Genomic DNA, 13,202 nt, shown 5'->3' with positions numbered 1-13,202 from the left:
TGCTCCGGCAGAAAAGGGATCGGGTACCCGAAATGCTCCATAGTGAAGGTGTTGTTCACAGTGAGGTGAGCGGTCGAGGGTTCGGGGGATGGGAGTAATTCACTCTTGTGCCACTTGAACTTCAGCCTTGGGTTGGAAATACAAACTGCTGTCGTTCACCGGACACCACATGTCCTGGCTGTACCGGTAGCCTGTACCGGCATGTTCCACTCCCCAAGTATGCTACCTGTGGAGGTACGTGATCTGGTGCCATCACTTCCATGGTGCAATTGATGGGTTCTGCGCCTGCAGAAGCAAACCCACATTCTGATCGGGCAAAAGCAGTCAAGTGCTGGGGACACAGTATTACGTGTGCACCCCGGCTCTGGCATCCGGCATCCGGAGAGGTCAGTGCCTGTTATTGCATGCTCCCACTTTATGACATACGGCGGGACCGCTTTAAAACGAACATGCACTCCTCCATGAATGACCCCGATATTCTCAACCCTGTATCCCGGTGCTGGCTGGGATGACCTGCCCATTACCGGCATCCTCACTACAATTCCCATCACTGTGTGGTTGGACCACCCACAATCTACAGGGACAGGGTAAGCTTCAGAGGCTAAACGAAGCTGGCACGGGGCTCAATGAATTGATATACGGGTGCAGCGCGGCGAGATGCTTGTTGCTTATCCATGAAGGGACGTGACCTTGCCTCAGGTCCTCCAGGTTACTGCGGCCCTCGCTCAGCAACCATGCTCCATACAACACACACACCTCATTCCGTGCAGCCCGCTCCGAGGCGTTCCTGTCCTCCCGTATCAAATCATTAACAGTTCTAGCATGCTTCTCCAGCTCCGCAATGACCTCCTTTAAATGAACAGTCATTGCCTGGTCCTCATGAAGCTCTGAACCCACCACTGTGTTCTCTTCCCCTAGAATCTTACGCAGTTGGTTCTTTAACCCAGTGATCTGCATCTGGAATTGTACATCATCCATAGTATTAACAGTACCCGTTCCTGTACTGAATGCTGTGGCCACATCATTCCAGGTCCCTCTTCTCTGCCTCCCGGACCCCACACTACTCCCAACATTCAGATCATAAAGCTGTTCTTTATCTACATTTCCGTAGTCCAGGTCATAAAATTCCTGAAACACCACTTTTTACAGAGCTTCATAAAGCTTTTCCGTCTTCTTCGGGCACCTCACAGGCAGGTGGACTTCAGTCAGGTTCAGGATCACGGATGCCACGGAGTAGTGCACATTCTGAAACAAAACTTTGTCAGTGGGGATTAACACCAACCCATTCCCCGGACCCCTGGTGGTGGTGGGACACCTATCTACAGTCGTCTGTCCGGTCGGGGCTCTGGGTGGGGGCTTCCTGATGTATGAGATGAGCTCTGTGGCGTTGATGATGTTCGAGGGATTTGGGATCACACAAACATTGAGACTCAAACCCACACAGACAAACAATGTTCACTGGGCCTCAAACCCATGCAGACAAGACATTGGGCCTCGAACCCACACAGAGGCTGGGCCCCAAACCCATGCAGACAAGACATTGGACCTCGAACCCACACAAACGCTGGGCCTCGAACCCACACAGACATTGGGCCTCGAACCCACACAGACATTGGGCCTCGAACTCATGCAGACAAGACATACAAGACATGACATGGATCCCTTGTTTCTCCTTCCATCATTTTTCCCAACACAATCTCGTCCTTTTGGCTCGATTCACTCCTTTTAAGACAAAAAAATGAAAGAAAAATATTTTGCTCTGTTGGGGCCGCCCCCTCACAGGTCCTTCTCCAGTTATTCACATATTTTTCAATTTTAAAACAACTTAGCCAAGTCAAATATTTAATTTCACTAAACTCTATGTGCAGCCTTAGTGATCTAAATTACGAGTTCACACAGCACTGTCCCATCCAAGTTCAAGTTCAGCTACACCTTGAGGTCATTTCCGTTTCAATCAATTACACCTCTCCGGTAATTGCCGGCTTCAAAGAAAAAGAAAAGAGCATCCATTGCGGCTTTTCTGTCAGCCCAATGGGTTAATTCACCAAACTGGTTTCCCCTTACTGTTACTGAGGGAAAACATCCAGTCAAATATAACTTAAAATATAACTTCAAAATTTTACAAATGCTCGGAATAATTATTTCACTCTTGACAAGGTGTTGCTTTCTGCTTCTACAGAGTGTTACCTTTTTTTAAAAAGTTTGACAAACACGCTTACTAACGCATGGTACCACGCATACCCATTGCTTACACATTACGATAGTTCTCTCTTTCATACATAATAGCAGCACACAGCCTTTTCTCCACTGGTCACATTCTTGAATTGGTCAGAAACATTTTTATTTTAAAATACCAAAAATATGTGATTGCCTCATGTCCGGAACTAAAGGTTTTTCCACACAATTTAAACCAACCAAAATTCCACCATGGCCATAATGAAAGTTTGGTTTTCCCAGATTAATTAACCTCAATAATTCCAAATTAATTCAAACCAATTTCAAACTAACCAGTGCCAGTTGGAAACAAAAATACAGACACACACACACTTAAAGACAAGTTACAAACCATTCACGTGCTTTTAACTTTACCATTCACACTGAAACATCAGAGGTTTGTAGTCCAGCATTCCTCCACCCGTGCCCATAACTTGCTGTAATGCAGCCACTAACATTTGTACTGGTTCATCGGCTGCCTTCCTGTGGCTCTGTTTTGCCTCAGCAGCCTTGTAACCTGGCTTCCCTCCTTTCAGGAGCCTATAATCCCTGCCCCGGTGTCCCAAATTCCCACAGTTGTAACACTCTTGGGATTGACCCGTATTACCTCCCTCTTGTTTCCATTCTTTCTTTTGCCTAACCTCTCCTTTAACTTCGTGCACGCTGCTCCCAACTACCGCCCCTGCGTCTGACTGTGCCTCGGACTCCCTGAGCTCTGCCTCGAACTTACCAACCTGCTCATTTTTTTTTAGATATTTTTTTAAAATTTATTGTCTTTGTAGACAGATGAGCCATTTCGCCTTTTCAATGTATGCTCCTTGCCCTCCTTCCATTCTGTCGCTGTGTCCACTGGACACTCAGCACGCAACAAGCCTAGCGCCCATTTCTTAGTGATGTTAACCTTCTTAAATATATATGAAGAAATCCCTTCCTCCATTTGGGATCCTTTGCCAGAAGCGCTGTCCATAACTGATTTACACTCATTTTACCCAAGGTCCTGCCGCGGTCACCAGAGATGTAAGTGATTTTGATACTAGCCCAGTTGCTAGACGGATCGCCCCCGCCTTACGAAAGATCTAGACCTAGGAATTATTATTCAGAGTGAAAATGAAATAAGTCACGGACAGGAATGCTTCAGTGAAAAATCGTACTTATACTTATTTAGTCTAACATACACTGGCCAAAAACATGCACTACTAAATAACATCACTGTCTCTGTGGAGAATAAAATCCAGGTTACAAACAGCATACATACAGTACAGAAATGAGACCAGTAACATGCAGTAATTCCCTGGTGGATTCGAACTCTACCCCTACCAATGAATTACCCAGTCGAAGCTTCCTCCCCAGAATCGCCCTGAAAAGCTTCACTTCTGAGAAAGCCCTGAGCCCTAAGTCTCACCCAGCTTGGGACACTCGCGATCATGCTCACCAATACACACACAGTTGGTTTCCTCGCTCAGCTCAGGTGTGGGAAGTCACTGCCTGGTTTTCAGTCTCGACGGCTTCTTCTGCGGAACTGCGGCTTCCTCCTGGTACATCGATCTTAGTAGAGCGAGAGCGAGAGGGCGAGAGAGCTCTCTCTCGATACAAGCTGCAAGCTCCAAGCTACAAGCTAAAAGCTACAAGCTACAAGCTACCAGCTAAAGATAAAGTGGAAAGACCCTGTCTTTATGGGAGTCGTGCTACCCCCTATCTTTCCCGCCAATCTTTATAATCCTTTTGTTTCTAAGCACGGGTACTTAGTCAGTGATGGGCCATCAACCCATGTGTATTGGGCTGATGGCCCTTAGTCTGGGCATTTCTCTCAGTCTTTGTGTTGGGAAAGACCTGGCTCCTCTTTGGCTGGCCGGGCGAGAGGGTTCATTGTTCTGCCCTTCTTCTGAGGTGGAGGTGAGAGGTGCTTTTGCATATTAGAGTGGCTTTGTCAATGGCCCCCCCCTTCCTGGCCGACTGCTCTTTTGTCACAGCTAACTGCCATGCGGTCTCTGGAGTGTTAACAAAAACCAGCCCTTTCATTTACCTGCGCAGGGTGTCCCCAGCACAAGGAAAATACCCTCAGAAAAAAAATAAAATCCACAAAATATTCTCGACTGAGTCCATTCTTTAAATAGAAATGTTGCGATCTCTTCAAGGTCCTAGGGGAGAGAGAGAGAGACAAGAAGTTGGGCCTGAATTTTCCAGGCCTGGGTGAAGGAGCACTACTGGGTCAGAAACTCCATGGCATGGGTGAAGGAGAATGTGATCACCTCTTAATTTTACTTCAAAGTAAAAATCTGATGGATGTGGTGTCTGTGTGCAGAGCATTGATTTACATTGAGGTCTTTATTTTGGAATAACACCAAATCAGATTTTGTCTCTTTTTCCTTGTTTCCTGTAGGAAGCTGCAGCAAACCCAACTTCAATGTTGAAAATGTAGATATGAGCGAAATAAACGACACTAATTTTGAAGTTGGTCGGAGACTCCGGTTAAAGTGCCAAAGTGGTTATAGGAGAATGGCTGGAACTTCAAACCTCATCCGATGTCAGAACAACTCTGAACTAGTCAAGTGGTCAGAGCCAAACCTCAAGTGCATAGGTAAGTACCATGTAGTTTCCTACTATGTCAACTTGAGGACAGATTTGACGAACGTATTGCATAGATCCTATGCAGGTCACAGGGATAAGTAATCTGACCAGATACACATCTTGGAAGTAATGACCAACAGTAGAAAGTCCTAAATTGTATTCATTCAGATATCTCGGCATCAACCATGTAGTCGCTACCTGTGAGGACAAGGAGAAAGACTGCAGGGAGGACAGCCACAATGCAGACCAAGGCACCGTGGCTCAGAAGGCTATCCGGGGGGGCAAGCGGAGCAGAATAGAAATGTGGTCCTGATAGGGGACGCTATAATTAAGGGGATAGATAGCGTCCTCTGCAGCCAAGAACGAGAATCCTAAAGGGTGTGTTGCCTATCTGGTGCCAGAGTAAGGGATATCTCACGTTGGCTGGAGAGGAACTTGGAAAGGGAGGGGGTAAATAAATCCAGCTGTCATGGTCCATATTGGAACAAATGACATAGGTAGGAACAAGGAGGAGGTCCTGCTGAGTGAGTATCAGGAGTTAGGCTCTAAATTAAAAAGCAAGACCTCAAGGGTAATAATTGCTGGATTATTGCCTGAGACACGTGCAAATTGGCATAGAAGCAGGCAAATCAGGAACATTAATACGTGGCTAAAGGACTGGTGTGGGAAAGAGTGGCTCCTTTTCCTGGGACACTGGCACCAGTTCCGGGGCAGGAAGGAGCTGTACCGATGGGACGGGCTCCACCTGAACCGGAATGGGATCCGAGTCCTAGTGGACAGAGTAAATAGGGAAATGGAAAAGGCTTTAAACTAGTAAGATGGGTGGGAGGGTTCTACAAGAAATGTAACCGGCCTACATATAAACAAAACAGGAAAAGAGAGCATAGGAAAGTAAGGGAACACATTGATGGCAAGGGAATAAATAGAGTTAGAGTACAGGAGTCTAAAAAGATGGTTAAACATAAAGTGAGAAGAAATCCTATTAAAAATGAGCTAAACTGTCAGTACAGCAATGCCCACATAATAAAACTGGGGAGTTGGAGGCAATCATGCATTGCGAGGAACCAGACATAGTAGGGATTACTGAGACACAGCTACAGAAAAATCAGGTCTGGGAAGTAAACATTGCAGGGTACAACATATTTAGAAAAGATAGAGAGGCGATGGAGTAGCTGTAGTTAGGGATAACATAATGGCAGTAGAAAAATGTGATGCAGCTATCAGCAAGACAAAAATAGAATCCATATGGACAGAGATAAAAGATAATAAAGGATCAATCACACTAACGGGCGTAGTCTACAGACCACCTAATAGTGGAAGGAAGATGGAGAAAGAAATATACAGACAAATTAGAGAAATTAGTAAAAAACATAGAAAAATAATCATGGGGGATTTCAACTACCGCGATATTAATTGGACAGAAGAGGTAGGTAAAGGGGATAAGGGAATGGAGTTCCTACAATGTGTACAGGACTCCTTTCTAACCCAATATGTAAAAAGCCCAACAAGGGAGCATTCGCTATTGGATCTAATAATGGGGAATGAACCAGAGCAGATAAGAGAAGTAAAAGTTGGGGAACATCTAGGCAATAGTGACCATAATATAATACGCTTTAAGATGATAATTGAAAAGGACACAAGTATGATGAAAACCAGGTTAATAGATTGGAGAAAAGCTGATCTTAAGGGGCTGAGAATTGAACTTGGGAAAATAAAATGGGCAACAATATTGGCAAATCACGATGTAGAGCAGCAATGGTGTTCAACAGAGTGCAGGAAAAATAAATTCCGCTCAAAGAAAAGAACAAACTAAACACTAATAATACTCCATGGATGAATAAAGCCATAAGGGAACAATTAAGGGTAAGGAAAGATGCATACATTAAGTACATAGCCAGCAGGGGAGTACATGATAAGGACAAATTTGAAGAGATGAGGAGAGAAGTCAAAAAAACAATTAAGAAGTCAAAAAGGAACTATGAAATTAAATTATCAAGGAACATAAATCAAAATAGTAAAATATTTTATAGGTACATCAATAATAAGGGAAGGTTGGGATGGGAATAGGGCCATTAAGGGATAGGCAGGATAATACCACAGGTAATGATAGAGAGATGGCAGAAATATTAAATAAATATTTTGCTTCGGTATTTACCAGGGTGATAGAATAGGTGGACATAACATTGGATGATGTGATTAATAATGAGATAAGTGCATTTAAAATAAAAAGGGGGATATATTAAATAAACTAATCAAACTCAAAGAGGATTAAACCCCTGGCCCAGATGGATTGCATCCATGCATTTTAAAAGGATGTAGAGAAGAGATAGCAGAGGCATTACTACATATATTTAATAATTCATTAGAAAAAGGACTGGCTGATAACTAACATAATACCTATATTTAAGAAGGGGGAATAGAACATGTTCAGGGAATTATAGACCAATCAGCTCAATATCGGCGGTGGGAAAAATAATGGAATTCCTACTAAAGGAGAAAATAGAAGAACGTTAGAAACCAAAAATATAATAACGAATTGTCAACATTGATTTCAAAAGGGAAAGTCTTGCGTGACCAACCTTATTGACATTTTTAAAGAGGTAACAGAGAGTAGACAATGGTAATGCAGTGGATGTGATTTATCTAGATTTCAAAAGGCCTTCGATAAGGTAGCCCATAATAGACTGATGAACAAGGTCAGAGAATGCAGAGTCAGGAGACAAGTAGTAGAATGGATAGCTAGCTGGCTTCAAGACAGAAAGCAGAGAGTAGGGGTAAACAGTAGCTATTCACAGTGGCAGAAGGTGTGTAGTGGGGTTCCACAAGGATCAGTGCTGGGACCACTGCAGTTCACAATTTACATTAACGATTTCGACTTTGGAATCAAAAACACAATTTCTAAATTTGCGGCTGACGCCAAATTGGGAGGGGATAGTCAATACTGAGGAGGACTGCAACAAATTTCTGGAGGACATTAATAAACGTGCAGAATGGGCATTTAATTGGCAAATGAAGTTCACCACAGATAAATGTGAGGTATTACATTTTAATTGGAAGGATAGGAAGGTCACTTATTACTTGGAGGGTGCAACTGTAGGTGGGGTGGAGGAACAAAGAGTTCTCGGAGAAAAAATACACAAGTCACTAAATGTTGCGACACAGGTTAGCAAGGCCAGAAAAAAAGGCAAACCAAGCACTGGGGTTTATTTCTAGAGGTATAGAATTGAAAAGTAGAGACGTTATGCTAAACCTGTATCGAACTGTGGTTAGACCACACTTGGAGTACTGTGTACAGTTCTGGTCGCCATATTATAAAAAGGATATAGAGGCACTGGAGAGGGTACAGAGAAGATTTACAAGGATGATACCAGAAATGCGAAGGTATACATATCAGGACAGGATGAACAGGCTGGGTCTCTTTTCTCTTGGAAAAAAAAGAAGGCTGAGGGGTGACCTAATAGAGGTCTTTAAAATTATGAAATGTTTTGACAGAGTGGAGACAGAGAGTGTTTCCACTTGTGGGAAGAGCATAACGAGCGGCCATCAATATAAGATAGTCACCAAGAAAGGCAACAGAGAATTCAGAAGAAATTTCTGTACCCAAAGAGTGCTGAGAATGTGGAACTCGCTACCCCAGGGAGTGGTTGAAGCGAATAGTAACGATGCATTTAAGGGGAGGCTAGTCAAGCATATGAGAGTGAAGGGAATAGAGGGTTTTGCTGATAGATTTAAATGAATGTTATGTATTTGCTTCATGGGTTCTTTGCTTAAGCATACATAGCAACACATTGCTATTAAGAACTCGTTGGTTTATTCATAAAGGTTTAACAATCACACTACACATTACCAGTTCATCCACCAGGCTCACAACCACCTGTCTCATCGTGGATCCCCTAAACCCAACTGACTGGGGTTTTATTGAGTCTTGTGACCATCACATGACTGGCTAAGCCACTCACAACTCAACTGCTCTACAAACTTGTGAGCATACTCACATGTGCATACATTACAATGAGGAAAGACGGGTGCAGGCTCGAATGGAGCATAAACGCTGGCATGGACTGGTTGGGCAAAATGGCCTGTTTCTGTGCCGTATATCCTATGTAACCTCCCAAATGAACAGATATCCAAATTCCTTTAGCGATAGTCCAGTTTTGGAATTGAACAACAGTTAACATGCTTAAGGAATTCATAAATAACATATCTAAATCATTTCATTAGTTCACAATTCCCTTCCAAGCACAATTAAAATTTTCTGCACACTTTGGGGCCACAATTTCTCCTTTTGTTGATGGCCATTAGCGTCTCCCGCACTAACAGGATGCAAAATAGAATTTGCCTGGGCGCGGTGCAAAAATCGCCCCCTGCGGAATTGGGCAGGGCTTTTGCGGAGTAGCACCCCGCTCGGCTGTGCATAGCAGTGATGATGTCATCGCCCGTGCGCATCGCCCCCTTACCGCCCCGGAAGTTAAATTGCCTTGCACAACCTACCTTAACGCCTGGCTATGACAACGACATGAAGCGGGAATCGGATGCGCCATCGCTATTTAAAGGCGCCATCTTGTAAAGTACTTTCTGTCGGCCATTACTTATTTCTGGTTTCCAACAGTTAGGCAGAGTGGCTGGTGGTCCGATAGCAGCGATTTTTAGCTTAAAGTTTCTTCTGCCTCCTACCTTCTCGCCTGTATCACTCACGGCACTTTCGACATTCAACTATTTCTGTCGCTTCATTGGAGCTGAGCTGACAGCCGACCGCCTGCTCCGACTTCACCGTCAGAGGATGCTCCGCGAAGACAATGGTGCCGCCAATTACAGAGGGAAAGGGATCGAGAGAGGGAGAGAGAAAGGCTACGACAAAGAGAGGGAGCACCACACGGAGAGGCACAGGGAGAGGGACATGGAGCACGCCACAGGGAAAGGGACAGTGACATGGAGAGGGAGAGGGACAGGCACAGACAAGCACAGGCAGTGGCACAGGGAGGAGACATCAAGATGTTGCCAGAGGATGAAAGCGTCACAGGGGTGGCAACAGGAGGCTTTACTCTCCCGGGGTATTCTGGCAGCAGTTCTTCTACATCAATTTCACTGAGGAGCAGTGTGTGTGAAGGTTGCATTTCACTAAGAACGTGGTCACAGAGCTCTGCCATCTGCTGCAACCAAACCTCGAGGTTCAGACCAGGGTGAGGATGGCTCTCTCAGTGGCAGTCAAGGTCACCATCACTGTCAATTTATACACCAAAGGATCTTTCCAGGGAGCAACAGGAGACATCGCCAACATCTCCCAGTTTGGCGTCCATTGCTCCATCCGCGAGGTCACAGATGCTCTGTACAGGAGGAGGGACTATATCTCCTTCCCCATGACCAGAGAGAAGATGCACGAGCGGCATGTGACTTTGCCAGGATAGCAGGCTGCCCCATGGTGCAGGGCACCATTGACTGCACCTACGTCACTGTGAGGGCACCGCATCACAATCCAGAGATCTTCCGTAATTGCAAAGGCTCCCACTCACTGAATGTGCAGTTGGTGTGCGACCACACACGCAGAATAATGGCCGTCAATGCCCGTTATCCTGGCAGCAGCCACGATGCCTTCATCCTGCACCAGACCGGTGTGCCAGCTCTGTTCCAGCCGCCACATCAAGCTCGCGGCTGGCTGCTCGGTGACAAGGGCTATCCGCTCTCCACCTGGCTCATGACTCCCCTCCACAACCCCACCGCTCCTGCCCAGCACTCGTACAATGCGAGCAATACTGCCACCAGGAACATCACTGAGCAGACCATCGGAGTGCTGAAGCAACAGTTCCGCTGCCTTGACCGCTCGGGAAGAGTCCTGCAGTACTCGCCTGAGGCGGGTGTCTCTATCGTCATCGTCTGCTGCATGCTGCACAACCCGGCCATCATGAGGGCACAGCCATTGCCACCAGGCATAGCTGCACCACCTCAGGAGAAGGAGGATCAGAGGTGCAGGTGGAGGAGCAAGAGTAGGAGGGTGAGGAGGAACAGGAACAGCAACAGCCACAGCAACAGCCACAATGGAGGAGGCAGCGACTCCATCGCGATTTTGCAAGGGAGGTCCGCGACCGTCTCATCAGAGATTTTTCCACTGATTTCCATCCAACTTCCTGGTTCCTGTGGACGTCCCCATCACCACATCAATTTTCCCTTCCGTACCAAATCCCCGACACTGAAATGAGAGACAACAGCAAACATTAAACATTCCAATAACAATTTATCAGACAAGAATAACATTTATGACTATTATTCCTCACCCTTGTGCATTTCCTTATAGCCCCTTCTTCATCCATCTATTCTACTACTTCTTCGCAATATCTCCCCTGTGGCTGCAGCACAGCTGGTGGAAGGCTGCTGTGTGTCAGGCCCAGAGACTACAGATGGCCTTGTTGGATGCCCTCGACCAGCTCTACCCTGGAAGGCCTGGCTGCAGACTGCACCACCTCAGGATGGACAGCAGCAGTCTGGGCTTGCTTGAGTCTCTGGAGTGGGACTTGAACCCACAACCTTCTGACTCAGAGGCAAGAGTGCTGCCCACTGAGCCAAAGTATAATGAAAAAAATCAGTTTTTTTATAAAAGCACATTAGGGAAAAAGACAAGTATGAAGGGTTGGGGTCAAAAATGAACAAAATGACATCAACTTGTATTTATATAGCGCCTTTAACGAAGTGAAACGGCTCAAGTCTCTTCACAGTAGTATTATGAAATTAAAAATTTGACACCGGTCCACATAAGGAGAAATTAGGGCAGGTGGCCAAAAGCTTGGTAGGTTTTAAGGACCGTCTTGAAGGAGGAAAGAGAGATAGAGAGGCGGAGAAGTTTAGGCAGGGAGTTCCAGAGCTTGGGGCCTAGGCAACAGAAGGCACGGCCACCGATGGTTGAGTGATTATAATCAGGGATGCTCAAAAGGGCAGATTTTGAGGGGCACAAATCTCGGGCGGGTTGTGGGGCTGGAGGAGATTACAGAGACAGGGAGGGGCGAGACCATGGAGGGATTTGTAAACAAGGATGAGAATTTTGAAATCGAGGCGTTGCTTAACCGGGAGCCAATGTAGATCAGCGAGCACAGGGGGTGATAGGTGAGCGGGACTTGATGCGAGTTAGGACACAGACAACCGAGTTTTGGATCTACTCTAGTTTATGTAGGGTGATACTGAGTTAAAATCCAGGAGTATTTTGGTAGCTTCCGATTCGGGAAAAAAAAGCCCTGAATATGTTAGTGCGAATTTTGCCGACACTTCCCATCCTATTCCGAACTCCCGTGCTCGAGCTGCAACTTGTGTGACCTCAGTCGACAATTGAAGTCAATCTCCGCCCTGCGAATTATTAGTCAGAGACAAGAACTTGATAGATTTCCAAAAAGATGTCTGGCAGAAGTACTGCAGCACAGAGCCAGTACTTATCCACAGTTAAACTTTGATTAAAAAAAAATGTCCTTTCACAAGGCAGGGCTGGGAAATATATGGAATACCTTAAGTGCAGTGATAATCCAGGTCGCTGATTGGAGCGTGGGCAGGTACAGCACGAACGGCGAGGTTGGGCGTTGGAGCAGCGAGTGATTGTGGAACGATGTGACCGGGGCCTAGGAGAGGCGTGAGTTCGGGGCTTAGAAGAGCCGAGGGCCCAGGGGCAGCACGGGCCAGCCCACACTGCGATATGTGTGCACACTAGGTCCGTGCAGCAGAGCTGGTCTCCAGTCGACTTGGTTAATCCTTGCCAAGACCCAGCTCTGTCAAGCCCGTGTGGTGGCTGGTGTGCAACGGCCACCCCACGTTAAAAAAATCCACGCACAGGCATCTTCCACCCTTCAACATGTAGTTCGGGATCCGGAATATTAGGTCCTTCATTGAAACAACTGTGAACTCATCCCTTTTTGGCGTGGAAGCAAGTCATCCTCGATACGAGGGACTGCCTATGATGATGATGGGCTGGCTGGGTGACAGACATGGACAAGTGGTGGATTCAGGAAAGCTGTCATCCTGAGAGGACACAGCAGCATCCTGCTCCACTGACCCACTGCCACTCCCCCGGGGCTGCACCTCAGCATCCCCACCAATCAGATGGAGCACAGATTGCCGGGCTGCTGTGACAGTGTGATCCCCAATTGACTGTGATGGCCCCAGCGGTGATGGCTGCAGTCAGAGCTTGCGTGGCATCCTGCTGATCCTGCATGACATCACCAAGACGTTGCGTGGCATCACGCTGAGACTGCATGAGAGCAGTCTGAGCATCCATGCGAGCACCCATTGACTCTCTTGCAGCACCAGGATGCTGCATTGCTTCCGCCTGTGCTGCAATGGAAGCTGCCACATCGCCCATGACACGTGTCATGAGGTCTGGATCTGCACGGTCTGTCTGGGAGCCCACCATCGTCTGCACACTGGCAATGATGGGCTCCATGGTGTGC

General features: G+C 46.4%; 1 protein-coding gene across 5 annotated transcripts in view; it reads left to right on the top strand.

Annotated features, from left to right (window-relative positions):
• LOC139277947 (uncharacterized) overlaps nt 1–13,202 on the top strand; it is a 123,278-nt gene that overhangs the window by 46,924 nt on the left and 63,152 nt on the right. For all 5 annotated transcript variants that reach the window (XM_070896573.1, XM_070896572.1, XM_070896575.1 and 2 more), the window contains exon 2: nt 4,595–4,792. In XM_070896573.1, the coding sequence (XP_070752674.1) occupies nt 4,595–4,792 (198 nt within the window). The remainder of the gene's footprint in view (nt 1–4,594; nt 4,793–13,202) is intronic.

Source organism: Pristiophorus japonicus, chromosome 13 (assembly GCF_044704955.1).
Source record: "Pristiophorus japonicus isolate sPriJap1 chromosome 13, sPriJap1.hap1, whole genome shotgun sequence".
NCBI lineage: Eukaryota > Metazoa > Chordata > Chondrichthyes > Pristiophoridae > Pristiophorus > Pristiophorus japonicus.
This window is presented reverse-complemented; position numbering and strand designations above follow the sequence as displayed.